This window comes from Oscarella lobularis, chromosome 1, assembly GCF_947507565.1.
Source record: "Oscarella lobularis chromosome 1, ooOscLobu1.1, whole genome shotgun sequence".
In the NCBI taxonomy this organism is placed as follows: Eukaryota; Metazoa; Porifera; class Homoscleromorpha; order Homosclerophorida; family Oscarellidae; genus Oscarella; species Oscarella lobularis.
Genome location: NC_089175.1, coordinates 2,669,863 through 2,691,055, shown reverse-complemented (window position 1 = coordinate 2,691,055; position 21,193 = coordinate 2,669,863). Strand labels below are relative to the sequence as shown.

Genomic DNA, 21,193 nt, shown 5'->3' with positions numbered 1-21,193 from the left:
ACCCCTATTGCTTCGCGGACCTTTTCGACGTCGAGAGCACTGGCTTGATGTAGTAGCAGAATTCCTACAATTACACACGCTGCCTTGACCGCCATTGCACGAATCGGAGATTAATCTGGTGCACGTGACACTTTCAGCAGAGATAATCTCTGCTTTCAGCTCCCCGCGTGTTGTAAACGCGCGCCTACCGAGAAATGGCATCGGTGTTTCGATTCGATTCCAGTGGCGATTTACTTGCCGTCGGCTCACCAGACGGTCGAAAGAGGACGAAGAAATGCACATTCAACGGTGGAACGATTCTCGAAGGCTCGTGCTCATGCCTGGCGTGGATTCGCGCAACGGGAGCTCAAGAAGACGCCGTAAAACCCTTTTCTCGCATCCGGAGAGAAGGGCCCGAGTACGAGGCAAGCAGAAACTGTCGCAATGACTTTTTTTAATAATGATTGCAGCAATGTGCACACCTAGAGTGACAGTCAAAGCAGCAGCAGCAGCAGCAGCAGCAGAAAGAAGAAACTAATTAGCTAAATTGCTAGAAGAGCGCGACAGCGGATCAAGCACTGTGACGTCAGGTAGTTGACTCCATCGACGTCTCCTTGCGCGCTTCCTCACAGGAGAGCGACGCATCCAAATGCAATGCACAGCCTACCGCGTGGCGAAGCATGAGATCATAACAAAATAACGAAACACTGTATTCTTACCACGCCCACCAGGACAGAGACTTTGATGGTCCACCATGACTTGGGCTCGGCTTGTTATAATTTGGGCTTGGCTTGTCCAAGCCGGAGAAATCCGAACAAGGCAGAAAATTTGAAATCTGAATTCTCTCAGACGACGGAACGCTAAAGAAAGCTCGATCTAATAGATCTAAACACACTTCGTTTGAAAATACCAGGAAAACGCATCATTGCATGACGCCTGAGTTCTGTGCCCAATGACAGTTGTCTGATTTGCGTTGCACGTCGGAAAGGCGCACAAGAACTGGTACAATTTGTTCTTGCACTCCCCATTGCCGCCGCTCAGAGTGTCGAGGCTTGTGGAGAGCGAGCTGCCAAAGTACGCCTCTTTTTCCGCCGCCAGCCAATCGGGTGACGGCAGCAGATCGCCGCACGCCGAAATTGACGGAACGCGGCATTTTGTCAGCTCGAACGATTTTCCTTTTAGCTTTTCAGCATTTTTCGCGACGCTTTGTATCACTTTCGCGACATCGCCATCACTGCTGCACAGGACACTTTCAAGAGCGTCGGAGTTCGGACACTTGCTTACCCCCTCGACGCAAACCTGAAAACAGAGATCGGATATATTTACCAAGACCGCCACGATATAAAAATGAGATAGTCTTATGGACTGCTATTTTGACACTGACTGTCAGACATAGGATTTGTCGGAGTCAATAGTCCGTATGTCCGAGTTAGGAGGGGAAGCGAATACCTTACAGAGTTAATTTGATCTACTGAAGGCCGTTAATTTTCCATCACCAATGGAACACTGCTGTTTATATAAAATCCCTTCCCTACCTTAACCTACCGTCTCAAAGTCAGGAATAACGAATTTCACTTGGGTGCCGGACTGGCACTGAGGAGCGACGACGTAGGGGCAGAAGATGCTCATGATGCCGTCCACACATCTGCTGTCGGCATTCGAACGAAACTGATTGTAAAGCGTCGTCATCTGAGGAGAGATTGAGGAAATATTGTACTGTACGGGTCCGAGCGCTAAGAAACGGGGCCTGGCCCCGGCGGGGCCAGGCCCCGTTTCTTAGCGCTCGGACCCGTACAGTACAATATTTCCGCGACTTTCTCTTGGAATGCGGAAAAGCGACGTCGTTCTCATAGTTTTGTGAAGCAGAACGCCGATTGTTTCTACTGCCTCGCGGACCTTTTCGACGTCGAGAGCACTGGCTTGATGTATATGTAGTAGGAGAAAGGACGCAATCACACACGCTGCTTTGAACGTCATTGCACAAACGGATGCATACAAATCCGGCGCTCGTGACACTTTTTTGCTCATCCACCACGTGCAGTAAACGCGCGCTACCAAGAAATGGCATCGGTGATTCGATTCCAATGGCGATTTGCTTGCCGTCAAAGGTCGAATAAAAGTTTGGGACACCCGAAAGAGGACGAAGAAGTGCACATTCGACGGTGGAACGATTCTCGAAGGCTCGTGCTCGTGTCTGGCGAGGATTCGTGCGACAAGAGCCCAAGAAGACGTCATAAGAACGTCTTAGCAGACAAACGATATGTTTTTCTAGCCCAGCAGCCAGCCCTTTCCTCCCATCCGGAGAGAAGGGGCCGAGCAGAAACTATCATAACACTAATTGATTGTGCACACATGCAGTAAGAGCAGCAACAGCAGAAGAAGAAGCAATGACATCAGCAGCAGCAAAAGAAAGAACTAAATTGCTAGAAGAGTATGACACCGAGCTCAAGCCGATCAGTCAGGTAGTGGACTCCATCTCCTGATATCTTGCCAAACGACGACGCCTTGTGCGCTTCCTCACACTGACTATTGTTCCGACAAGGAGAGCGACGCCCAACACGCACCCGACTGCAATGCACAGGCTACCGCGTGGCGAAGCATGAGACAACGAAACCGAGGAAACCCAACTATATTCTTACCACTCCCACCAAGCCAGAGACTTTGGTGGTCCACGATTATAATTTGGGCTTGGCTTGTCCAAGCCGGCGAAACCAGAACAGGGCAAAAACTTCGCAATTAGAGATCTCTCAGACGGTGGAACGCTAAAAAGCCCACTTTTATCTAATTACCCACGCTTTGTTTCAAGTCGCGGAATACCAAGAGAATGCATCCTCGCATGACGCCTGATTTCTGTGCCCAATGACAGCCGTCTGATTTGTGTTGCACGTCGGAAAGGCGCACAAGAACTGGTACAATTTATTCTTGCACTCCTCGTTGCCGTCGCTCAGAGTGTCAATGTTTGAGTCAAGCGAGGGGTTGTTGAAGTACGCCTCTTTTTCCGCCGCCAGCCAATCGGGTGACGGCAGCAGATCGCTGCACGCCGAAATCGACGGAACGCGGCATTTTGTCAGCTCGAACGATTTTTTTTTTAGGTTTTCAGCTTGTTTCATGATGCTTTGTATCACTTTCGCGACATCGCTATCACTGCTGCACATGGCCGTTTCAAGAATGTCCGAATTCGGGCACTTGCTTACCCCCTTCGTACAAAGCTGAAAACAATGATCAGTTATAGTTATCAAAATCGACGCGATAAGAGCTATATTTCAAAAATGTAAAAAAGGTTATACCGCCCAATGCGGTCGTATAATATAACCCTACAGAGTTAATTTAATATACTGAACGCCGTGAATTCTATCGCCAATGGGAACGCTGCTGAATCCTTTCCCAACCTACCGTCTCAAAGTCAGGAACAACGAATTTCACTTGGGCATCGGATTGGCACTGAGGAACGATGGCGTAGGGGCAGATCATGCTCATAATGCCGTCCGCGCATTTGCTGCCGATGGTCGAACGAAACTTATTGTAAATCGTCGTCATCTGAGAAGAGTATGATTGGTGATAGAGCCTCGCGTAGTACTCCGGAATGGTAATGGATGACGAGAAGGAGCAGTGGGCAATAGCAGGCCGAGAACAGGCTCCGATGGGGCCCAGGCTGTAGTGAATTTTGTAGTCCGGCGAGTGGCTGCTATTTTTTTGCTCGCTTTCGTCGCGACTTTCTCTTGGAATGCGGAAGAACGACGTCGCTCTCATGGTTTTGTGAAGCAGATCTCCCATTGTTTCCATTGCCTCGCGGACCTTTTCGACGTCGAGAGCACTGGCTTGATGTAGTAGCAGGAATCCTACAATTACACACGCTTTCTTGACCGTCATGGCACGAACGGAGATACCACGGCAATGCGTTAATCTGGTGCACGTGACACTTTCACGTGTAGATAGATAGATATAGATAGATAGATGTTTTATTTTAGTACGGAAAACCATTAGCTCAGAGGCCAATCTTCCTGGTACCGTACATCAAAGAAAACTAAATCTCTAGAGATAAATAAAAGCCACTAAAATTAAACATATCAAATTTCAGAGTTATATAATTTGAGTCTGATTTTGAAAGTAGTCAACGCGCGCTACCGAGAATGGCATCGGTGTTTCGATTCGATTCCAGTGGCGATTTGCTTGCCGTCGGCTCACCAGACGGTCGAATAAAAGTCTGGGACACCCGAAAGAAAACGAAGAAATGCATGTTCGACGGTGGAACGATTCTCGAAGGCTCGTGCTCGTGTCTGGCGGAGATTCGTGCGACAAGAGCCCAAGAAGACGTCATAAGAACGTCTTAGAAGACAAACGATATGTTTTTCTAGCCCAGCAGCCAGCCCTTTCCTCCCATCCGGAGAGAAGGGGCCGAGGTACGAGGCAAGCAGAAACTATCATAACGACATTTCACTAATTGATTGTGCACACATGCAGTAAGAGCAGCAACAGCAGAAGAAGAAGCAATGACATCAGCAGCAGCAAAAGAAAGAACTAAATTGCTAGAAGAGTATGACACCGAGCTCAAGCCGATCAGTCAGGTAGTGGACTCCATCTCCTGATATCTTGCCAAACGACGACTCCGCATGTGCTTCCTCACACTGCCTATTGTTCCGACAAGGAGAACGATGCCCAACACGCACCCGACTGCAATGCACAGGCTACCGCGTGGCGAAGCATGAGACAACGAAACCGAGGAAACCCAACTATATTCTTACCACTCCCACCAAGCCAGAGACTTTGGTGGTCCACGATTATAATTTGGGCTTGGCTTGTCCAAGCCGGCGAAACCAGAACAGGGCATAAACTTTGAAATCAGAGATCTCTCAGACGATGGAACGCTAAAAAGCCCACTTTTATTTAATTACCCACGCTTTGTTTCAAGTCGCGGAATACCAAGAGAACGCATCCTCGCATGATGTCTGATTTCTGTGCCCAATGACAGCCGTCTGTTTTGCGTTGCACGTCGGAAAGGCGCACAAGAACTGGTACATTTTATTCTTGCACTCCTCGTTGCCGTCGCTCAGACTGTCGATGTACGAGTCGAGCGAGGGGTTGGTGAAGTACACCTCTTGTTCAGCCGCCAGCCAATCGGGTGACGGCAGCATATTGCTGCACGCCGAAATCGAAGGAACGCGGCATTTTGTCAGCGCGGACGATTTTCCTTTCAGGTTTTTTAGACTTTTCATGAAGCTTTGCATCATATCCGCCAATTGGCTACCACTCTTGCACATGGTGCTTTCAAAGGCGGTGGAGTTTGGGCACTGGCTTAGCCCCTTGGTACAAAGCTGAAAACAACGATCAGTTATAGTTATCAAAATCGACACGATACAGCTATTTCGAAAATGTGAAACATAAAAAAGGTTATACCGCCCAATGTGGTCGTGTAATAATTAATAACCCTACAGAGTTAATTTATTATACTGAACGTCGTGAATTCTATCGCCAATGGAACGTTGCTGTATCTAAAATCCCTTCCCAACCTACCGTCTCAAAATCAGGAACAACGAATTTCACTTGGGCATCGGATTGGCACTGAGGAACGACGGCGTGGGGGCAGATCGTGCTCATAATGCCGTCCGCACATTTGCTGCTGTTGGTGGCCGATTGAAACTTATTGTAAATCGTCGTCATCTGAGAAGAGAATATTTGGTGATGAAGCCTCGCGTAGTATTCCGGAATGGTAACGGATGACGAGAAGGAGCAGTGAGCAATTTCAGGCCGAGAACAGGCTCCGATGGGGCCCAGGCTGTAGTGAATTTTGTAGTCCGGCGAGTGGCTGCTATTTTTTTGCTCGCTTTCGTCGCGACTTTCTCTTGGAATGCGAAAAAGCGACGTCGCTCTCATGGTTTTGTGAAGCAGATCTCCCATTGTTTCCATTGCCTCGCGGACCTTTTCGACGTCGAGAGCACTGGCTTGATGTAGTAGCAGGAATCCTACAATTACACACGCTGTCTTGACCGTCATCGCACGAACGATAACACGGAATGCGTTAATCTGGTGCACGTGACACTTTTAGCCATAGATAGCTTCCACCATAGATCTATGCTTCCACCGCGTGTTGTAAACGCGCGCTACCGAGAATGGCATCGGTGTTTCGATTCGATTCCAGTGGGGATTTGCTTGCCGTCGGCTCACCAGACGGTCGAATAAAAGTCTGGGACACCCGAAAGAGAACGAAGAAATGCACGTTCGACGGTGGAACGATTCTCGAAGGCTCGTGCTCGTGCCTGGAGTGGATTCGTGCGACGGGAGCCCAAGAAGACGCGGTAGGAATGTCTTAGCAGACAAACGATACGTTCTTCTAGCTTCGCTCGAATCGCAGGCCAAATCAAAGCGAAGGCGTCGACTCGCCGACGCATCGCGCTCTCTCTTCATTGCAGCCGGATCGTCGGGCGGTCGCGTCACACTTTGGGACGTCGTATCGGGAGAAAACGAACGAACATTGGTTCGTTTTTTTAATTAATTAATTTGATTATTGCTCTCCCGGATGCGAGCGGATAATTTTACACGCAGGAAGCCCATCAATCGCGTGTCAACGATTTCGCTTGGGACGAGAGCCAATGCGCGCTGATCACGTGCTCCGACGATCATTTCATTGCCAAGTGGAATGTCGAAACGTGGGAGGAAATAGCGTGAGTTTATAATTGGTATTTAATTAAATTTTTGCAGTAAAGTGACCTGTTTAATTAAGGCGATGGAAGGGGGATACAGGACCTGTGACGGCCTTGTGTGCCGATTTCAATGGCACTACGTCTCTCCTACTTTCTGCTGGGAGGAAAATCAAGCTTTGGGATTCGGTCAAGAGGGAATTGTTAAAGGTAGTCTATTTATTTATTTATTTATTTATGACTATTGACTGTGATTTGATGATCTAAGAAATTTACGGGCCACGCTAACTACGTTCGTTATCTTCAATTTGTTCCCGGTTATAAAGATTATTTCATATCATTGGCTGAGAATGAGCGCGTCATAAACGCTTGGTAAATAGAACTAAACATATAATTAGATGTCTGGTAATTGGTATTATTTATTTATTTATTTATTAGGAGTTCGTCGATTCGAACGTGCGTTGCAACGTTTTCCTGCACCGAAGAGGTAGCTCAGGTTCACGTCGAGAAGCATTCCAAGCAACGAGACGTAAGTCTCCTTTACATTTTTTGTTTGATTTTTCTCACGAAACGAATCTGCTCTTTAGCTTATTTGCCTTGCAGCTCTCTCCAAAACCAGCACCATACACGTATTCACTCACTCTCTAAATGGGTAGGCGTTTGCGTCAGATAAACTCGCTTTAGTTGTCACTTGTTCTTTAGTTCTGGCAAAGCGCCTCTTGATCCGACATGCACTATTCAGATCACTAACACCTCATCCGTGGTACAATATTTTCAAGAGAGCTACTACGTCTTTTGGTAGAGTAAATGTCTTTAGTCTGATCCCACTCCTGTCGACGTTTGGTCTGCGAGGTTGGTGTCCGGTGGCGCTTCTCTTGTCCTAGCCTACGGTTCTCTTGCTCTTCCAACATTCGAAAAAATTGTAGTGGACGCGATTACCACTCGTTTTTGGCTGCTTAGTTTCTTTCTCTATCGCAGAATCCCATTCAAGAAGACAGTCACGTTTGCTTGTGTAGAGAAGTTGATTTAGGCTCGAGTTCAAATCGTTTATCTCAAGTACAAATGCAGTCACTTAGGCGTAGGTAGGGTATTCAAGAACATTCTTTTTTTTTTCTTTAGAAAAGAAAGTCGTCTGCTGGGCCATCTACTTTGATTGGTCCAGCTCAGACGGTCATGCCAGGAACGGTGGCCAATGGAGACAGGGAACGAATTGCTGACGAAGTAGACAGATTAATACTGTAGTGTTCTATTTCTTATTGTATATGCCATCATATCACTTCAGGTCACTGTTGAAGAGAGACTCAAATCCGTCACGTTTACTGGCCAAAGGTGAAACTAATTTGTGAATATAGACGTCTTTTGTTACCAACTTCTCAGTGATGGTCATGCTACTGCCGACTCTCAAGCACAGATGCTCGTGCAAGCGCTTTATAGCGAAGATCACGCTCTACTTGAGGTTGGTGTAATGGTAGCGCTTGAAGGTACTCTCCTATAGGTAGGGGTATGATTTTAGAACGTTCTTCGAGTCGGAAAACATCGCGTTATTGAGACGACAGTGAAACGTTTACCCAGCACATTGATTGTTCCCTTTATCGAGCAGGTTAGGGAGAGGATCCGTTTATTTGCGTTTCCCTCACGTGACAGAGAACCTTTTTTAGCTGGTGCAGAGGATAGAGAAAAAGCCCACTAGGTCAATGAAGACTAAGGGATCCTTGACTCGTATTCTAATCATTTGCCTTCAGAGCGGGAGAACTAGTTTCTTGGATCAAGACAGTTTTACTCGTTCACGGTTCTTATCTCATGACTGTGAGTTTCAAAGGATTTTCTCCGCTCTCTTTTAGACTGGACTATGTGCATTTTAGGTACCTAATCTGAAGGAATCGTTGGGCGTCCTTTACAGTCTTCTTAAATCTCGCAGTATTTTATTTCCGCAGCTGTGCGTTTTGCAGGGTCGTCTTGACGTCATGGTATCACAGGTAGAAGACGCACGTGTGCTCAGAGCATAACCTTTACTTATTCGCAAAACGCTTTAGCTGAAGATGCAGCATGGATCCAAAGATGACTTCAGCAACTTTGAACCGCTGGCCGTGTACTCCGAAGAATCCGATGAAGAAGTCTCTGCCGAAATGGGCGTCTCCTATGAAGAGGAGGAAGACAGCATTGAGGATGAAGATGACCCAGAATGAATGGCATAATAGATATCATGCACACATCAGTACACAAGAGCAGTACGGCCTTTGTATTATAAAAAAACTCTTGTTGAACCAACGATTCGCATATCGCGCGCACCGCATTGAAGAAAGAAGTCTATTGATTAATTAATCAAATGTGCTTACGGTCACGTTGCATCACATCACCTGACTCTGGCGCGATGGCGAGTGGAAATCAGCCGACCGGCTTTGTCGGATACACAGTCGAAGAGCTGACTCAAGGATGGACTGATCCCGTCAACGCCATACCCGTAACCATTCTACTCGGGCTCCTCCTTCTCTACGGCAAACCGAAAACGTGGACAGCGGTGTGGGTTCTCATCAACGCCGCTCTCATTCACCCTTGGATGGACGGGTGAGAGACGAGCCGCAATGCCCAGTTTCTATAATATTGACCGACCTCAACAGAGTTGTCGGGGCTTTTGGTCGAGGTCCCCTTTGGCTCGTGAACGAGTACGCCCTAATCGACGCTCGCTATTGGCCGACGCAGGATGCCACTGTGATGGGCGTCTCTATTTTTGAGCTTATTCTGATGACTCCCGCCTGCATTTTTTGGTATAGAGAGAATAGGATCGGTAGTCAAACATCACATAGCTGACTATAAAAAATGTTAGGTATGCCACTGAACAGAAGAGATCCTTTGTGCGACACGCCTTTGCTTTTCTCACGTCGGCGTTCCATTTTATGGGCTGTTTTCTCTATATCTTTGGCGAAGTGTGGAATGGTTTTCACAACGTTCCCTTGGTAGCAGTTACTCTGTTCTCCTTTTTACACCTGTATGTTTTTTTTCTCCGTCTAGGACTGGCCTCCACAGTTTGACACCTACGTCAAATTGAAATACTTTTGGTTCGTGTTCGTGTTTATGAATTCTCTGTGGGTCATCATACCGTTTGCGATTGTGGCCAGCAGCATCAATGCATGCCTGGCAATCAAGGAAAAGAAACTGTAGCAGGGAATGGTAGTTTGCCATTTTCATGCATGGGGTTTTAATAGTGGGTTTGTCTAATAAACACAGACAGATCAAAAGGAAAGTAAACTGCGTTTTCCCGCGTCAATGGCTGATTGTTTTTCAAGGCTAATCCGATTGGCAAACCGTTTAGCGCGCTACAGCCATGGGAGGTTGGTGGGGGAAACCAGCTCAAAAGACCGCCGGTACGCCGGAGAAAAACCTCGTTCAGTCGAAGAGTCCATATGGGAATGTCTTCGCGAATGGAATACTGCACGTCGGAGCGTTGAAACGGATTTTAGTGACGATGCGTCGAAGGTAAGAAAGAATCCTGACTTTTTCGCCGAGACTTACCCCTTTCATTCAGCGACGACTTTGTCGACGAAGACGGAGACGTTGCTCGAGAGTTCTACGAAGAGACTAGAGCGCCAGGCTCGAGAAAGCGAACTCTTAGGAAATTGACTCTCAACATCAAGCCTGAGGTGCTAATCTTCATAATCACTACTTATGCCACGGCATTAGAATCTAAAATGCATCAGCATATCTATTGCTCGACTTCCACTGAGTTGTTTTTTTATTATTCGTGATAAAGCACTTCTGATGTACATAACATGTAGTTATAGAGCAATTGACTTTGCTTTGGTCACTGATTGAGATTCTACCCTGCGGTCCTCTACTTACCACTTGTCTCTCTCTTAGGGTTTCAAGCAACTGAAGATACCGTGTCTGCCAGAGGATTTCCCTCTCCTAATGTGTGAAATAAAATAACAGAAGATTCGAACGTTTCTACTCTAACTGTATGACCAAATGACTTATCTATATTATAAAAGCAAGCATGTACCTATTCTCACAAGGGAGTGCACTCACCTCCCAGGCTTCTGCGGTGACGACCGGGTAAATTGTATCAGAAATTCCCACCGGATCAATTCAGTCTACGCCCATTTGTACCCCCCGTATATTTTTACTGCATCGTTGCAGAAGAATGCCGACGCCTAAAGGCTCCGCTTAGGCTCCTCGACACTTCCAAAAGAGAGAACGAAGAACGATTGTAAACAGAGCACTCAAAAACGAGCACTCCGACCGAGACAATGGAAGAAGAATTGCGTTCGAAAGTGCGTAGACGTGCGTAGGCCCTTCTCCTCAACGTACGCGCAGTCCCAAAGACGAACGCCTAAGCGCTTCGAAACTTCTCCTACTCCCTCTTTCGCGTTCTCCAGCTCGAACAAGCGACGACGTACGAAGAACGAGCTGCGATTCGAAGAGAACTTCGAGAACTTCGCAAACAAAAGCAAGCCGGATCGACGGCGAACGGCTCCGCCGCCACAGCCGCCGCCGCCACAGCCGCCGTTTCGTCAACAACGAAAGAGAAGAAGGTGAGCGCGAACGCGAGTCGATCATCATAGCAAAGGAGCGTCGTTTTCTTTACGGCTAAAACAATAATAAACTTCGCAGACCCACAGCAAGGCCGCGGAGAAGAGCGAGAGTAGGAAGACGACATCCATCGCTCCCAAAAGTCGGTCGCAATCCTCGAGGGTCACAATATCGTTCCATATACCATATAATATTTTTTTTATTACAGGAGCTGAAAGGAAGCCGGAGGAGAAGCAGGAGGTGTACACGAGCAAAGTCGAAACGGTGCATCTGAAGCCGACGGGTCGAAATGCGAGTTTTCAGAAGAAAGGTACTTAGTACACTACAGAGATTCGTTGTGCATATCATCTCTCTCCCTCTCTGCCCCGTAGCTGATGATCGGCCAAAGCCGTCTCGACGGTCGTTTGACGTTTCTTCAGTCGATGGTCATTCTCTATGCATTGGTCTCTTTATTTATTATGACTTGTGTGGCGTATAGGCAAAGAGAAACAGGCGACGGACAAGGACATTCAACAGGGGCTAGCCGTCTACATCAATCGCGAGCTTGCCAGCGTAAAGCGTATTCGAACCCTACTGCCAGTTCCGTCACTCGGTTCGGGCTTCTACAAGACGTGCTCAAACCCTGTCCTTCTATGGTGGATGGGGGCCTTGCACTAATAAGATAGATATATTGACTGTTTCTCTTGACAGCTCTTTGATTAATCTTGCTGTCCCAAACACTATTGATGTGAGAGCCCTGTCGTCGGAGCCCTCAGGCAAGAGTTCCGTGTAAAGCTGACAAGTGTTTATTCTTAGCTAAGCAATTTTAGGCGAGGCTAGTGAGGAGAACCTGACGCTGGCCTTGGAATCAGCAAGATCTATTGGCTGCTTTGTCGATAGTGACACTCACTCGGCTGTCGTCGAGCAGAAGAAATCCGTGATCTTGGCTTTGCTTATTGACTTGCTCAAAGTAAAGTGGAGATGAACGCGAGCCCAATTGATTGATGTGAAGATTATATTATATATACTTAGGCTCGTCTTGTGCACAGTCAAGGAGCAGAGAAACTGGGTAGGAATCTTTATGACAGTCCTGCTCTTCTGCTGGGCTATTATGGAATTCACATATAAGCGAACGGTCGTCAATGGTTTAGACAGAGAAAGATTGTTTACACAATAAAGAATTTGTAGACAGTTTAGCAGATGACCATGTCTAGATTAGGCCAAGGCTTCTTCTATGGCTTTGAACCGCAAGCAGATGGAAACGGCAGGGTTCGTGACGGAAACAGAGAATATACGAAGCCAAAGAGGTATAGCAATTGGTAATGAATTATTGAAAAGGAAATGTTTTGATGCTATTTGTGACTACCTCTATCATACATACAGCAGACTAGCACGGTTTATGAATGTAAAAAGGGAAAGTCTTTCATATACGATTTTTTGGCTACCACGTGGAAAGAATGTGATGTGTAAATCGAATTAATCGCGCGCGCTAGCATCGAAGGAGTGTCCGGCGAATCCTACACGCTAACTGACGCAAGTAGGAGAAACCACAGCTTCGCTATTGTTCCTGCTCGTCGACGATCGACGAACGCGCACGCTTCCGATTCGTTCGCACAGCATCTCATCGTACACCCGGTAAGAGCGCCGAAACGACGACCGTTCGACGCGTAGTCGTCGGAAGCGACAGCGAAAAAGCGCGCCGAATGCGTGATCGGTCCCAGTTCCGGTCGATTTCGCGTCCGCTCCAGCGCGCGGCGCGCGACTCCGGCGTAATAACTTCCGCACGTAGTTCCGTCATTCCGCGATACTCCCCCGACCCAAGTTCGACCAAAAGGTCGCGAGGCGAGGCCCCTGCGTCAGATTTCGAACCCCGATCGACGCAACGCGCGTGCCTTGTCTTCTACGTTTTCTCTCTCCCACGTCGAATGTCCGCAGTTCATCGTCCTATTCTCTTCGCTTCTCGAACACCCGTTCCTCACCCCGCTACGATCTCTTCGCCGCTGCCGTCATCGCCGTCTTATCTATCGCCTTTTTCCTCGTCACTAGCGTTTCGCTATCATCCCTACGCTCAGATCTTCTGGGATCGGCGATCACCGGACATGCAAAATCATCTATCGTCGCCCAACGAAAAGGTGCAGTAAGCGAAAAAAACGAGAGCGGCATTGCTTGCGCGCAACGCAAATAAAGGGGGCCCCCGTCGTTTTTTTTCACTCTTCGGACTTCCGGCTTTGACGTAGGAAGTGCATTCAGCTATTTTCACAGCGTCCGCCGTCGCCATCGCCGCGCGGGGTCCCTTTTCCGCTTCCTCTATTTCCTCTCTTCCCTCCTCCCCCCCAATCCGCGTGCAGGCGATCGATTATCAACGCGACGACGGCACGACAACGACGACGACGACGAATCGATATCGTCGTCGATCGCCAACGACAGAGAAAGCGAGTTCGACAGGAAGCGCGACTCCCCATCAGTCGCCTATGCCGTCACGCGGAAGGAAGCGAAAGCAACATCCGTCGATGAACAGCGGCGGCAACGATGTTTTGCCGTCGAAAACGAGCTTTTTACAGTTGCCTAAAGGTAAGAACGAAACTAGCGCGAGTCGAGTGGAAGTGCGAGTCCGGTTCGCGATTCGAATCGAATTATCGGGGGAAGTTCGTTTTATTTCTCTCCTTTTCGGTTGTTCCCCGAAACTAATAAAGCGCGGTGATGTGATCGTCACGAAAAGAACCCGAAGTACCTAAAGAATGCGCGCGCTGCGTTCGTACGCACGTAGTATCGAAAGTGTAACGAGTCACTTTCCCTTTTTTTGTCCAACGAACGTTGGCGGGAAAGCGCGCCTGCCCGCATTTTTTCTGTCCGTTCCTTTCCCTCATACAAAAAACACTACTAATCGAAACTAACTCTCTTCCTGTCTCTTCCTCGCAACGCCGCGCGTAGATCCGATCGAGTGGAACCGCGAGCACGTACGACAGTGGCTTTCGTGGGCGCAAGCCGAGAACAATCTCGGACCGATCGACACGTCGCACTTCGATGCGATGAACGGCGAAGATTTGTGTCGCATGGAAAAGGAAGATTTTGTTCGGCTAACGCGCGACGAAACGGGCAACGCTCTTTATAGTCATTTGAACGTTTTGCGAAAAGGTGAGAGCGCGAAGCGAAAGGTGGGGCCCCCTCCCCTCCCCCCCGGAAGGAAAGCGACAGCAACGGTCGTTTGCTTCCTTGTTGACTTTCTCCCTATCATCCGTTTTGCTTTGAGTAATTAGATAGGGAAGCGCGTATTTGTTTGTCTAAAAAATAATTTGCGCTCCTCGTTTATCTTAGCTGCATTCGCCAGTCAGGAAAGACCAGAAAACCGCGCGGGATCGGCGAGCGAAGGTAATAAAGACCCCAAAAGTGGCGGGCGGGCGCGAGCGAGTTGACCAAATCGCGCGCACGCGGCAGGAAGTCGAATAGCGTAGGAGGAAGTCCGCGATGTGCCACCCGAAACAGGATGCGCACGATCATGCGATGACCTCAGAGGGTCCCTACTCGGAACTAGTCAGCATCCGTTAGAGGCAGCACTCAAACGGTCCGTCGCCCCGTGTTCCTATTCCGGCCTCGTAGTCGGTTTCGTTCCGCTCCTCCCGCGCGACATACTTCGTCGTCGCGTGACCGACCGAACTCCCCTCGTGCGATGATCGACGTCGTCACGATGCAACAAGACCCGTTGCGCAGTTCTACCCGTCACCGACGCCCATCGTGCGAAACCGAAACGGAATCGCGGCCCCCTTGTAAGGGAACCGCATCGTAACGTCTTCCCCCCCCCCCCCCCCCCCCCCCCCCACGTCCCTCGAAGTCTCGTTCGAATCCCGTGAAAAAAATTTCGTACGTAAATGGCGCCTTTCGGTAGGAGGAAGTGCCGTAATTGAACGTGGAGATACCGTGTTACGTACAATCGATCGTTTTCTGCGTTCGTGCCGCGCCGCCGCCACGTCCTTTTCCCCTCCCCCCTCCCCCTCGGCGCTCTTTCTCAACACGCGCGCACTTATACGAACCCCCTTTGTTCTATTTTTTCACGCTTTCTCTTTTTTTTCGCTCGCGCGGATCAGGGTGCCCCGAAGCGAACGAAACGAAACCGTCGTCGCCGCCGCGTAGGAGTCCAAATCCACCAGTCGCCGCCGCCGCCGGGGCGCAAGCGCCGTACGCCGATTCGATCGATGCGAACGCCGCCGCCGTTTCCGCAACGCCAACGGCATCGACGGCTCTTCTCGCCGCCGCCGTTCGTCAATCGACTCCCGCCGTGGCGAGCGCTATGGACTTTTCCGCTCATCAACCAGTCACGAGCATTTTCTCGCGCGCCATCATGACTCACCCGTATGCCGGTAAAAGTTCGCTCGCCCCTCTCTCTCTCGTGATCGCTATTAATCTTATATACGAATCAGGGGCGGGTATGCCGTACATTCATCCGGCTGGCGTCACAGTTCCTGGAATGGCATCGTTCGGGTCACCAGCAGCCATGTATCATCACGCCGCTCAAGGAGCAATGCCATTTGCGCCGAGTAAGAAATCTCTATCGTTAATTGATATGTTCAATTTATTCTCTCTCTCTTATTTTTTTAGTGATGGCCGAGGGATTTCATTACGATCCCGTAACGTGGATGGCGATGTCGCCGTCGCGCTTGGCGTCGCCGTACACTCACGATCAGATGCTCGCCGTTCAGACGGAAATTCGCAACGCAATGAACGCCGGTCGAGCGCCGCAACCAGATCAATTTGCGTCAGTTCAACAACAACAGCAACAGCAACATCAACAGCAACAACAGCAAACCGTTCGAGTGCCGTCCTCCGTCGATCAACCCGCGTCGTCGCCGTCTCAACAACAGCGATTGGCTAGCACGGCGACGACGACGGCGGCGGCGGCGGCGGCGGCTGCTGCTACAGGAAGTGGCGGAAGTGGCGGCGGCGGCGGCGGCCACAGCCCCAAGGCGGACGGAACTGTTCCCAGTTACCCAGTTCCGTCGTCGACTGGAGATCGAGATAAATCGTCGCAAGCGTCCGATGCGTCGGCGACGACTCCCGCTGCAGCGGGTGCGAGTCCAGGTAGGAATTTGAGGCAGGGATTTGAGACGGGGAATCGTCTGTTTGTCTGTAGACTAGGAGGTAAAAATAAGGTTGTTTTTTTTTCTGGGTGGGCTCCGATGGACTATTACTTTGTATGGGTGTTTGTCGTCTCGCTGCGAGACGAGCTTCTACTTTTGCGGAGGTCTGCGGTTAGAGAAGAGGACAGTTCAGCGGTTAGAGAGTTCAGAAGGTCCTTTTCTGTGACGTCATCATGTCCTGACGGAATCTAACGGTTGTTTGTATTCTTGACGTAACGTATCCTCCCCAGGTTGAGGTCTTACGTACGCAATTATAGAGCAGGGCTCTCTAGTTAGCATTTTAGGAAGTCCTTTTTATAGATTATTGCTCTTAGCTTCCTCCCTATTGAGTTTGATCGCTCAGACTAACGTATTTTGTTTAGGTGGCGGTCAGATTCAACTCTGGCAATTTCTTCTCGATCTCCTCACCGACAAACGCAACGCCAATTGCATAGCGTGGGCGGGCAACAACGGCGAGTTCAAACTCCTCGATCCGGACGAAGTGTCGCGTCGATGGGGCATGCGAAAGAAAAAGCCGAACATGAACTACGACAAGCTGAGCCGAGCGATTCGCTACTACTACGACAAGAAGATCATGCACAAGGTGCCGGGAAAGCGCTACGTCTATCGATTCGACTTCGAAACGCTCGCAATGATCAACAACAATTCCATCAGTTCCATCGACTTCCCGTCGAATCCTACCATAGCGCCGGCAGCGGCGGGTCCATTGAGCATGCTGGGTCTACAGCAATCGGACGTCTCGCTGGCCCATGCCGCGGCCGCTGCTAGCGTTCGCATGCCCCACTCCTTGGCCATGCAGCAGCAACAGCAGCAGACGGGCAGCTCGCCGTCGCTGCTCTTGGCGTCGCGCGGTCTAACCGGTCCCGGTATGCACTCCTTTCTCGGTGGCAGTGGCGGTGGTGCCGGCGTCGGCGGAGGCGGCAGCGGGCATCTTCTCGAAGTGCCGTCGGCCGGACAGATACAGCGTCCGAGTAGCGCTCCGCCGGCGCCGACGACGAGCATGGGCGGCGGATACGTTTCGTCCATGATGTTCAATCATCATAGGGCGAGGGATGGAACGCCTCAATGAGATGGATAGAGAGGCGAGGGACGAGTTGACGAGCCGCCGCCTTACAGACGTTCTAATAAACTGATTCTAGGTTGCTTTATTTAGAAAATTTATCAGTTAGTGAGTGCTTTATGTTTTTTGTTCTCCCTCCTTCCCATTCCTGTTTACCACGGCTTTTGAATTTACTTTGTGCGCGCGCCTTTGTCTTTGTTTAGTGCCCGGCTGCCGGACAGTTTCCGTGTAATAGAATTATTGTTATGTTACGTGGGGGGCGATGTATGCTTTTAAGCGCTTGGTTTGCGGTCGACGGTGCTCTGTTTACCCGGATCGTTTATGTCCGACTTTAATCTTCCTTCGTGCACTCATGCTAATGCATGGACCATCTTAGAACAGGAAAGACGTTAGCCCGGCGGTGAAATTTGACGAGACAAACGTTGTATACTAGCGGATCGTCTGTCGCTCGCGGGGATGGCTCGTTCTCGTGAGACTAACAACCGGCGATTTGGTAAAACCGCAGCCTTGTTATCGATTGTTGCAAAAATATCGTCGAGTGACGTCAAACAGATCAGGCTCACGTGAAACGCTATATTTTCCCGCTTCCGGGGTTACAGAGGTCATGTAACTTAGCGCCACCCGCACACAGTCCTCCTAAACGGTGGTGGCAACCGTACAACCGCAAAAAAACACCATTTGGGTCGTCTGTTACAATTTTCCCTCGATTTTTTTCATTCTTAAATACAGGCGTATCATAGTCATTCTCTTTCCGCAAGAAGCCTTGCGCTATTTCTTGCTAGTGCGTACATACATAAATTGAAGGTGTGCCTTAGCACTTCGCAAAGGGGAGCGCGAAGCCGCGCATATCGTAAACGAGCTCCGCCCACCACGCAAAACGATTCTAGACGAGTCGACTCGACTGGCTCGCTAGAGAACGCTCATCCGGTCGACTTACATGCACGTCTACGTACTAGGTCGAGTCTCGCGAGTCGGTGTCTAGAAGCACGAGACAGGCGTTCGTCTCATACCGTGTACTATCGACTTATTCAATCGACCTTTCGATTGCACAAGGCGCGCAGTTCACGTGGCCGCGAGCGTCGAGCTATAGAGAAAGACGTCACACGAGCACATTCGATTCGCAAATCGAGTTAGTCGCGGGTTCAAAGTTCACCACATTGTTTGCGCACGGTATTAGCGCTTGCATGTCGTTACGCACGCGAGAGCTCAAGCCGCCAAACCGAATTAGGCAAAACTGCGCGGGCACGCCCCCTTTCTCACTCGGCGGCTTAGGATTCCAATGGTAATGTGCGTCAACTTTGCACAACAGCTAACCGCAAGGGAATTCGTGCACGCGACATCATTGCGTCACACTTGTAAGGGGGGAGGCGTTTATGATGCAAAGAAACGCCCACTCGGAGAATCGGGGAAGGGGGAGGATAAGAGAACACGTCGACGCATATACCCCTCAGTCGGAATTTCCCTCCGAGTCGCGAACGAGCTCAAGCGAAACCTCGTTAGCGAGATATAAAGACAGGCGACTCGCACAGAAAGAATCCATCGACGCGTCGTTACACCTTCTCTACCACGCAAAATGTTTACCGACGCCGAATTGTCCATGCTGGCGACGACAGCGCCGCCGCTGTCGCAACACACGACGAACACGACGGCGATATCGCTTCCAAACGTTGCGTTGCCGTCGGTCACGCGACCCGACGTTCACTATCACCCTCGTCCGATACCGCAAATAAGCGTCACAGGATCGCAAGCAGTAGCAGCGCATATGTCGACAGGTACGATTCGCGAGACCCCGCCGTCGCGTCTCGACTACGCTAGACGAACGCGCCGCGCGGCGGTCCCCTAAGGGGACACTAGAAAAAACCCGACGAATTCTTCGCGATCCTCCTCCGCGTTCGCGATAACACGAACAACTGTACGTGGCCGTTTGGGCAAACGGCGTTACGACGCGCATACATAGGGATCCCCCCCTCTGCCCCCCCTCCCGATTTCTCTTTCGAAGCCACCCCAATCACGAGTTTATTCAGCTGGGTTTTCACCTCGGGGAGTCGGAGAAAGAGAAAAAGAAAATTAATTGTCTTTTAATCATTAGACTGGTTCGCAGCTGGCGGAGGCGTCGATCTCATACAAGTATTGTGCGGCGGATTTGACGCGGAGCGAGAGCGACTTGGAGCCGATCCAGGTGAGAGAGACGCGCCTAAACACATATTGCTGCTCTATATATATATGGAGAGTGCAACGAGCGACCCTTGTCCCATGCTTTCCCTAATATACTAGAATAGCAAACGTTTACTTAGAAAAGGGAAGCGAAAATCGAACGCAAATAGACTAGTGTTTCTTTTATTCGTCCTCAGATCCGTCTAAGTGGACGACAGACGACGTGCAGGGTTGGCTGACGTGGACCATGAAAGAGTTCAGCATTCGCGCGCTCGATCGCGAACTCTTTCGAATCGACGGGCGCGAATTGTGCCAATTGACGAAGCGAGAGTTTCTCCAACGAACGCCCGAATTCTACGGCGATCTACTCTACACTCATCTCCAGCACCTCTACAATAAAGGTGAGGCGAGGCGCGACAGTGTGTTGAGACGCGGCGGCGTACCGCAAAGGAATTAGCGTGGGGGGAAATAGAGGAAGAGCGTCCCCGGTTCGATTCTCACTAACGAAGCACTTTTCTTTCTTTCTTTTCTATAGCGCGACACTCGACGTCTTCTTCCTCGTTCGACGACGTCGACGACGTCGAAGCGCTCGTAAACGCGCTCGCTCCGTCCGAATACGAAGGCAATTACGAGACGACGCAGTACGGCGTCGTTCAGCAAGCGCGACGACGCGAATACAGTCCCGATACGCCACCGAAATCGCCTCCGTCGTCGATAGACGATGCGAATCCTCTGCCGCTCGCCGACGGCGTTGCTTCGTGGATGGGAAGCGCCAATTCGCTAGCACCGCCCAACCGTACCGTCTCGCGCCAGAGTACGTCTAATTACTTCAATCTGTTTCGAACCCCCCGCATTCACATTTCCGTTTCCCTTCGCAGTGCCGAGTCCCGCTTCGTCGTTGACGTCGAGTCAGAGTCACTCGCCGTACGGTTCGCCGCGAACGTCGCCGTGCCCGTCGCCGGGACCGGCGCCGACCGGTCCGTCGCTCGCCGTTCAGGCGGCAATGACGGCGGCTTACACCGAGAGCAGCGGCCCAATTCAACTGTGGCAATTTCTGCTCGAACTTCTCACCGATAGGAGCAACATGGATTGCATTGTCTGGACGGGACGCGAATGGGAATTCAAGCTGACCGACCCGGAAGTCGTCGCTCAGCGCTGGGGCAAACGAAAGAATAAGCCCAAGATGAACTACGAGAAACTGAGCCGAGGTCTGCGCTACTACTACGATAAGAACATCATACACAAGGTTCCCGGTAAACGATACGTGTACAAGTTCGTCTGCGATTTGGAGTCGCTTCTCGGATGCACGGCTCAGGAGCTTCAGGCGAAGTACCACTCGGAGATACCGTCTAATCCGTATCATCATCACCATCGCGTTTCGCCGCCTTCGCTTCCTTCCTATTCTGCGGCAATGCATCAAGCGTCGTTTAATCTCGCGCCTCAGTACAGTTATGCTAATGCCGCCGCCGTGACGATGCCACAGCAGGCGCCGTTGAATTACTTCTGCTGATGATGATACTGATATTTCCATGCTCTATATATATAATGCATTTCTTTCGTATATGTATAAAAACTCACCTTCTCTCAGTACTATTTTTACAGAATGAACTGGTCGGGTTAGTTGTCCGACTTGTGTAAGGGGGCTATTGAAGAATTCTTCTGTACAGTACACTTACAATTGTACATAAAATAAAGGCTCCTTGTTATGACAAATCAACCACACTGGC

General features: G+C 49.9%; 8 protein-coding genes and 2 long non-coding RNA genes across 12 annotated transcripts; 6 read left to right on the top strand and 4 right to left on the bottom strand.

The window, feature by feature from the left end:
• Window positions 1–473: 473 nt before the first annotated feature.
• On the bottom strand, window positions 474–1,677 carry LOC136190501 (uncharacterized). The gene is made up of 4 exons (XM_065978688.1): window positions 1,525–1,677; window positions 890–1,278; window positions 699–839; window positions 474–642 (listed from the first exon to the last, which is right to left on the bottom strand). The coding sequence occupies exons 1-4, from the start codon at window positions 1,666–1,668 to the stop codon at window positions 606–608; spliced, it is 711 nt and encodes a 236-aa protein (XP_065834760.1). The 5' UTR covers window positions 1,669–1,677; the 3' UTR covers window positions 474–605.
• A 546-nt stretch (window positions 1,678–2,223) lies between these two features.
• On the bottom strand, window positions 2,224–3,878 carry LOC136190497 (uncharacterized). The gene is made up of 4 exons (XM_065978675.1): window positions 3,373–3,878; window positions 2,797–3,188; window positions 2,619–2,741; window positions 2,224–2,561 (listed from the first exon to the last, which is right to left on the bottom strand). Exons 1-4 carry the CDS (start codon window positions 3,847–3,849, stop codon window positions 2,438–2,440), a joined length of 1,116 nt encoding a protein of 371 aa, XP_065834747.1. The 5' UTR covers window positions 3,850–3,878; the 3' UTR covers window positions 2,224–2,437.
• Window positions 3,879–4,420: 542 nt separating this feature from the next.
• Window positions 4,421–5,992, bottom strand: LOC136199722 (uncharacterized). Its single transcript, XM_065990016.1, has 4 exons — window positions 5,491–5,992; window positions 4,900–5,291; window positions 4,722–4,844; window positions 4,421–4,664 (listed from the first exon to the last, which is right to left on the bottom strand). Exons 1-4 carry the CDS (start codon window positions 5,968–5,970, stop codon window positions 4,541–4,543), a joined length of 1,119 nt encoding a protein of 372 aa, XP_065846088.1. The 5' UTR covers window positions 5,971–5,992; the 3' UTR covers window positions 4,421–4,540.
• Window positions 5,993–6,084: 92 nt separating this feature from the next.
• On the top strand, window positions 6,085–8,956 carry LOC136199587 (WD repeat-containing protein 43-like). Its single transcript, XM_065989813.1, has 18 exons — window positions 6,085–6,272; window positions 6,329–6,451; window positions 6,520–6,638; window positions 6,698–6,824; window positions 6,883–6,986; window positions 7,053–7,143; window positions 7,202–7,266; window positions 7,317–7,377; window positions 7,432–7,536; window positions 7,593–7,670; window positions 7,734–7,835; window positions 7,897–7,943; window positions 7,992–8,070; window positions 8,128–8,214; window positions 8,273–8,304; window positions 8,357–8,420; window positions 8,477–8,590; window positions 8,648–8,956. Exons 1-18 carry the CDS (start codon window positions 6,087–6,089, stop codon window positions 8,798–8,800), a joined length of 1,737 nt encoding a protein of 578 aa, XP_065845885.1. The 5' UTR covers window positions 6,085–6,086; the 3' UTR covers window positions 8,801–8,956.
• A 20-nt stretch (window positions 8,957–8,976) lies between these two features.
• LOC136199585 (3-beta-hydroxysteroid-Delta(8),Delta(7)-isomerase-like) lies at window positions 8,977–9,850 on the top strand. Its single transcript, XM_065989812.1, has 4 exons — window positions 8,977–9,179; window positions 9,233–9,379; window positions 9,439–9,568; window positions 9,624–9,850. Exons 1-4 carry the CDS (start codon window positions 8,986–8,988, stop codon window positions 9,771–9,773), a joined length of 621 nt encoding a protein of 206 aa, XP_065845884.1. The 5' UTR covers window positions 8,977–8,985; the 3' UTR covers window positions 9,774–9,850.
• Window positions 9,851–9,944: 94 nt separating this feature from the next.
• LOC136198324 (uncharacterized) lies at window positions 9,945–10,608 on the top strand. Its single transcript, XR_010672752.1, has 3 exons — window positions 9,945–10,088; window positions 10,138–10,252; window positions 10,470–10,608. It is a non-coding gene; the product is annotated as an uncharacterized lncRNA (long non-coding RNA).
• A 108-nt stretch (window positions 10,609–10,716) lies between these two features.
• LOC136198302 (uncharacterized) lies at window positions 10,717–12,316 on the top strand. Its single transcript, XM_065988221.1, has 9 exons — window positions 10,717–10,882; window positions 10,988–11,143; window positions 11,223–11,283; window positions 11,350–11,451; window positions 11,513–11,566; window positions 11,620–11,776; window positions 11,832–11,896; window positions 11,951–12,090; window positions 12,153–12,316. Exons 1-9 carry the CDS (start codon window positions 10,859–10,861, stop codon window positions 12,246–12,248), a joined length of 855 nt encoding a protein of 284 aa, XP_065844293.1. The 5' UTR covers window positions 10,717–10,858; the 3' UTR covers window positions 12,249–12,316.
• A 312-nt stretch (window positions 12,317–12,628) lies between these two features.
• LOC136198261 (protein C-ets-1-like) lies at window positions 12,629–17,563 on the top strand. Of its 3 annotated transcripts, XM_065988183.1 has the most exons (9): window positions 12,629–12,755; window positions 13,167–13,252; window positions 13,469–13,691; window positions 14,052–14,255; window positions 14,436–14,489; window positions 15,203–15,475; window positions 15,536–15,652; window positions 15,714–16,193; window positions 16,615–17,563. In XM_065988183.1, the coding sequence occupies exons 2-9, from the start codon at window positions 13,220–13,222 to the stop codon at window positions 17,319–17,321; spliced, it is 2,091 nt and encodes a 696-aa protein (XP_065844255.1). In that variant the 5' UTR covers window positions 12,629–12,755; window positions 13,167–13,219; the 3' UTR covers window positions 17,322–17,563. The 3 variants fall into 3 exon arrangements, with proteins under 3 accessions (XP_065844255.1, XP_065844250.1, XP_065844263.1); XM_065988178.1 differs by lacking the exon at window positions 12,629–12,755 and having other exon boundaries at window positions 12,948–13,252; XM_065988191.1 differs by lacking the exons at window positions 12,629–12,755; window positions 13,167–13,252; window positions 13,469–13,691; window positions 14,052–14,255; window positions 14,436–14,489 and adding an exon at window positions 14,506–14,884.
• On the bottom strand, window positions 17,378–18,539 carry LOC136198327 (uncharacterized). Its single transcript, XR_010672754.1, has 2 exons — window positions 17,743–18,539; window positions 17,378–17,683 (listed from the first exon to the last, which is right to left on the bottom strand). It is a non-coding gene; the product is annotated as an uncharacterized lncRNA (long non-coding RNA).
• A 218-nt stretch (window positions 18,540–18,757) lies between these two features.
• Window positions 18,758–21,183, top strand: LOC136198278 (protein C-ets-1-like). The gene is made up of 5 exons (XM_065988198.1): window positions 18,758–19,084; window positions 19,402–19,491; window positions 19,664–19,867; window positions 20,002–20,280; window positions 20,345–21,183. Exons 1-5 carry the CDS (start codon window positions 18,886–18,888, stop codon window positions 20,974–20,976), a joined length of 1,404 nt encoding a protein of 467 aa, XP_065844270.1. The 5' UTR covers window positions 18,758–18,885; the 3' UTR covers window positions 20,977–21,183.
• The last annotated feature ends 10 nt before the right edge of the window (window positions 21,184–21,193 follow it).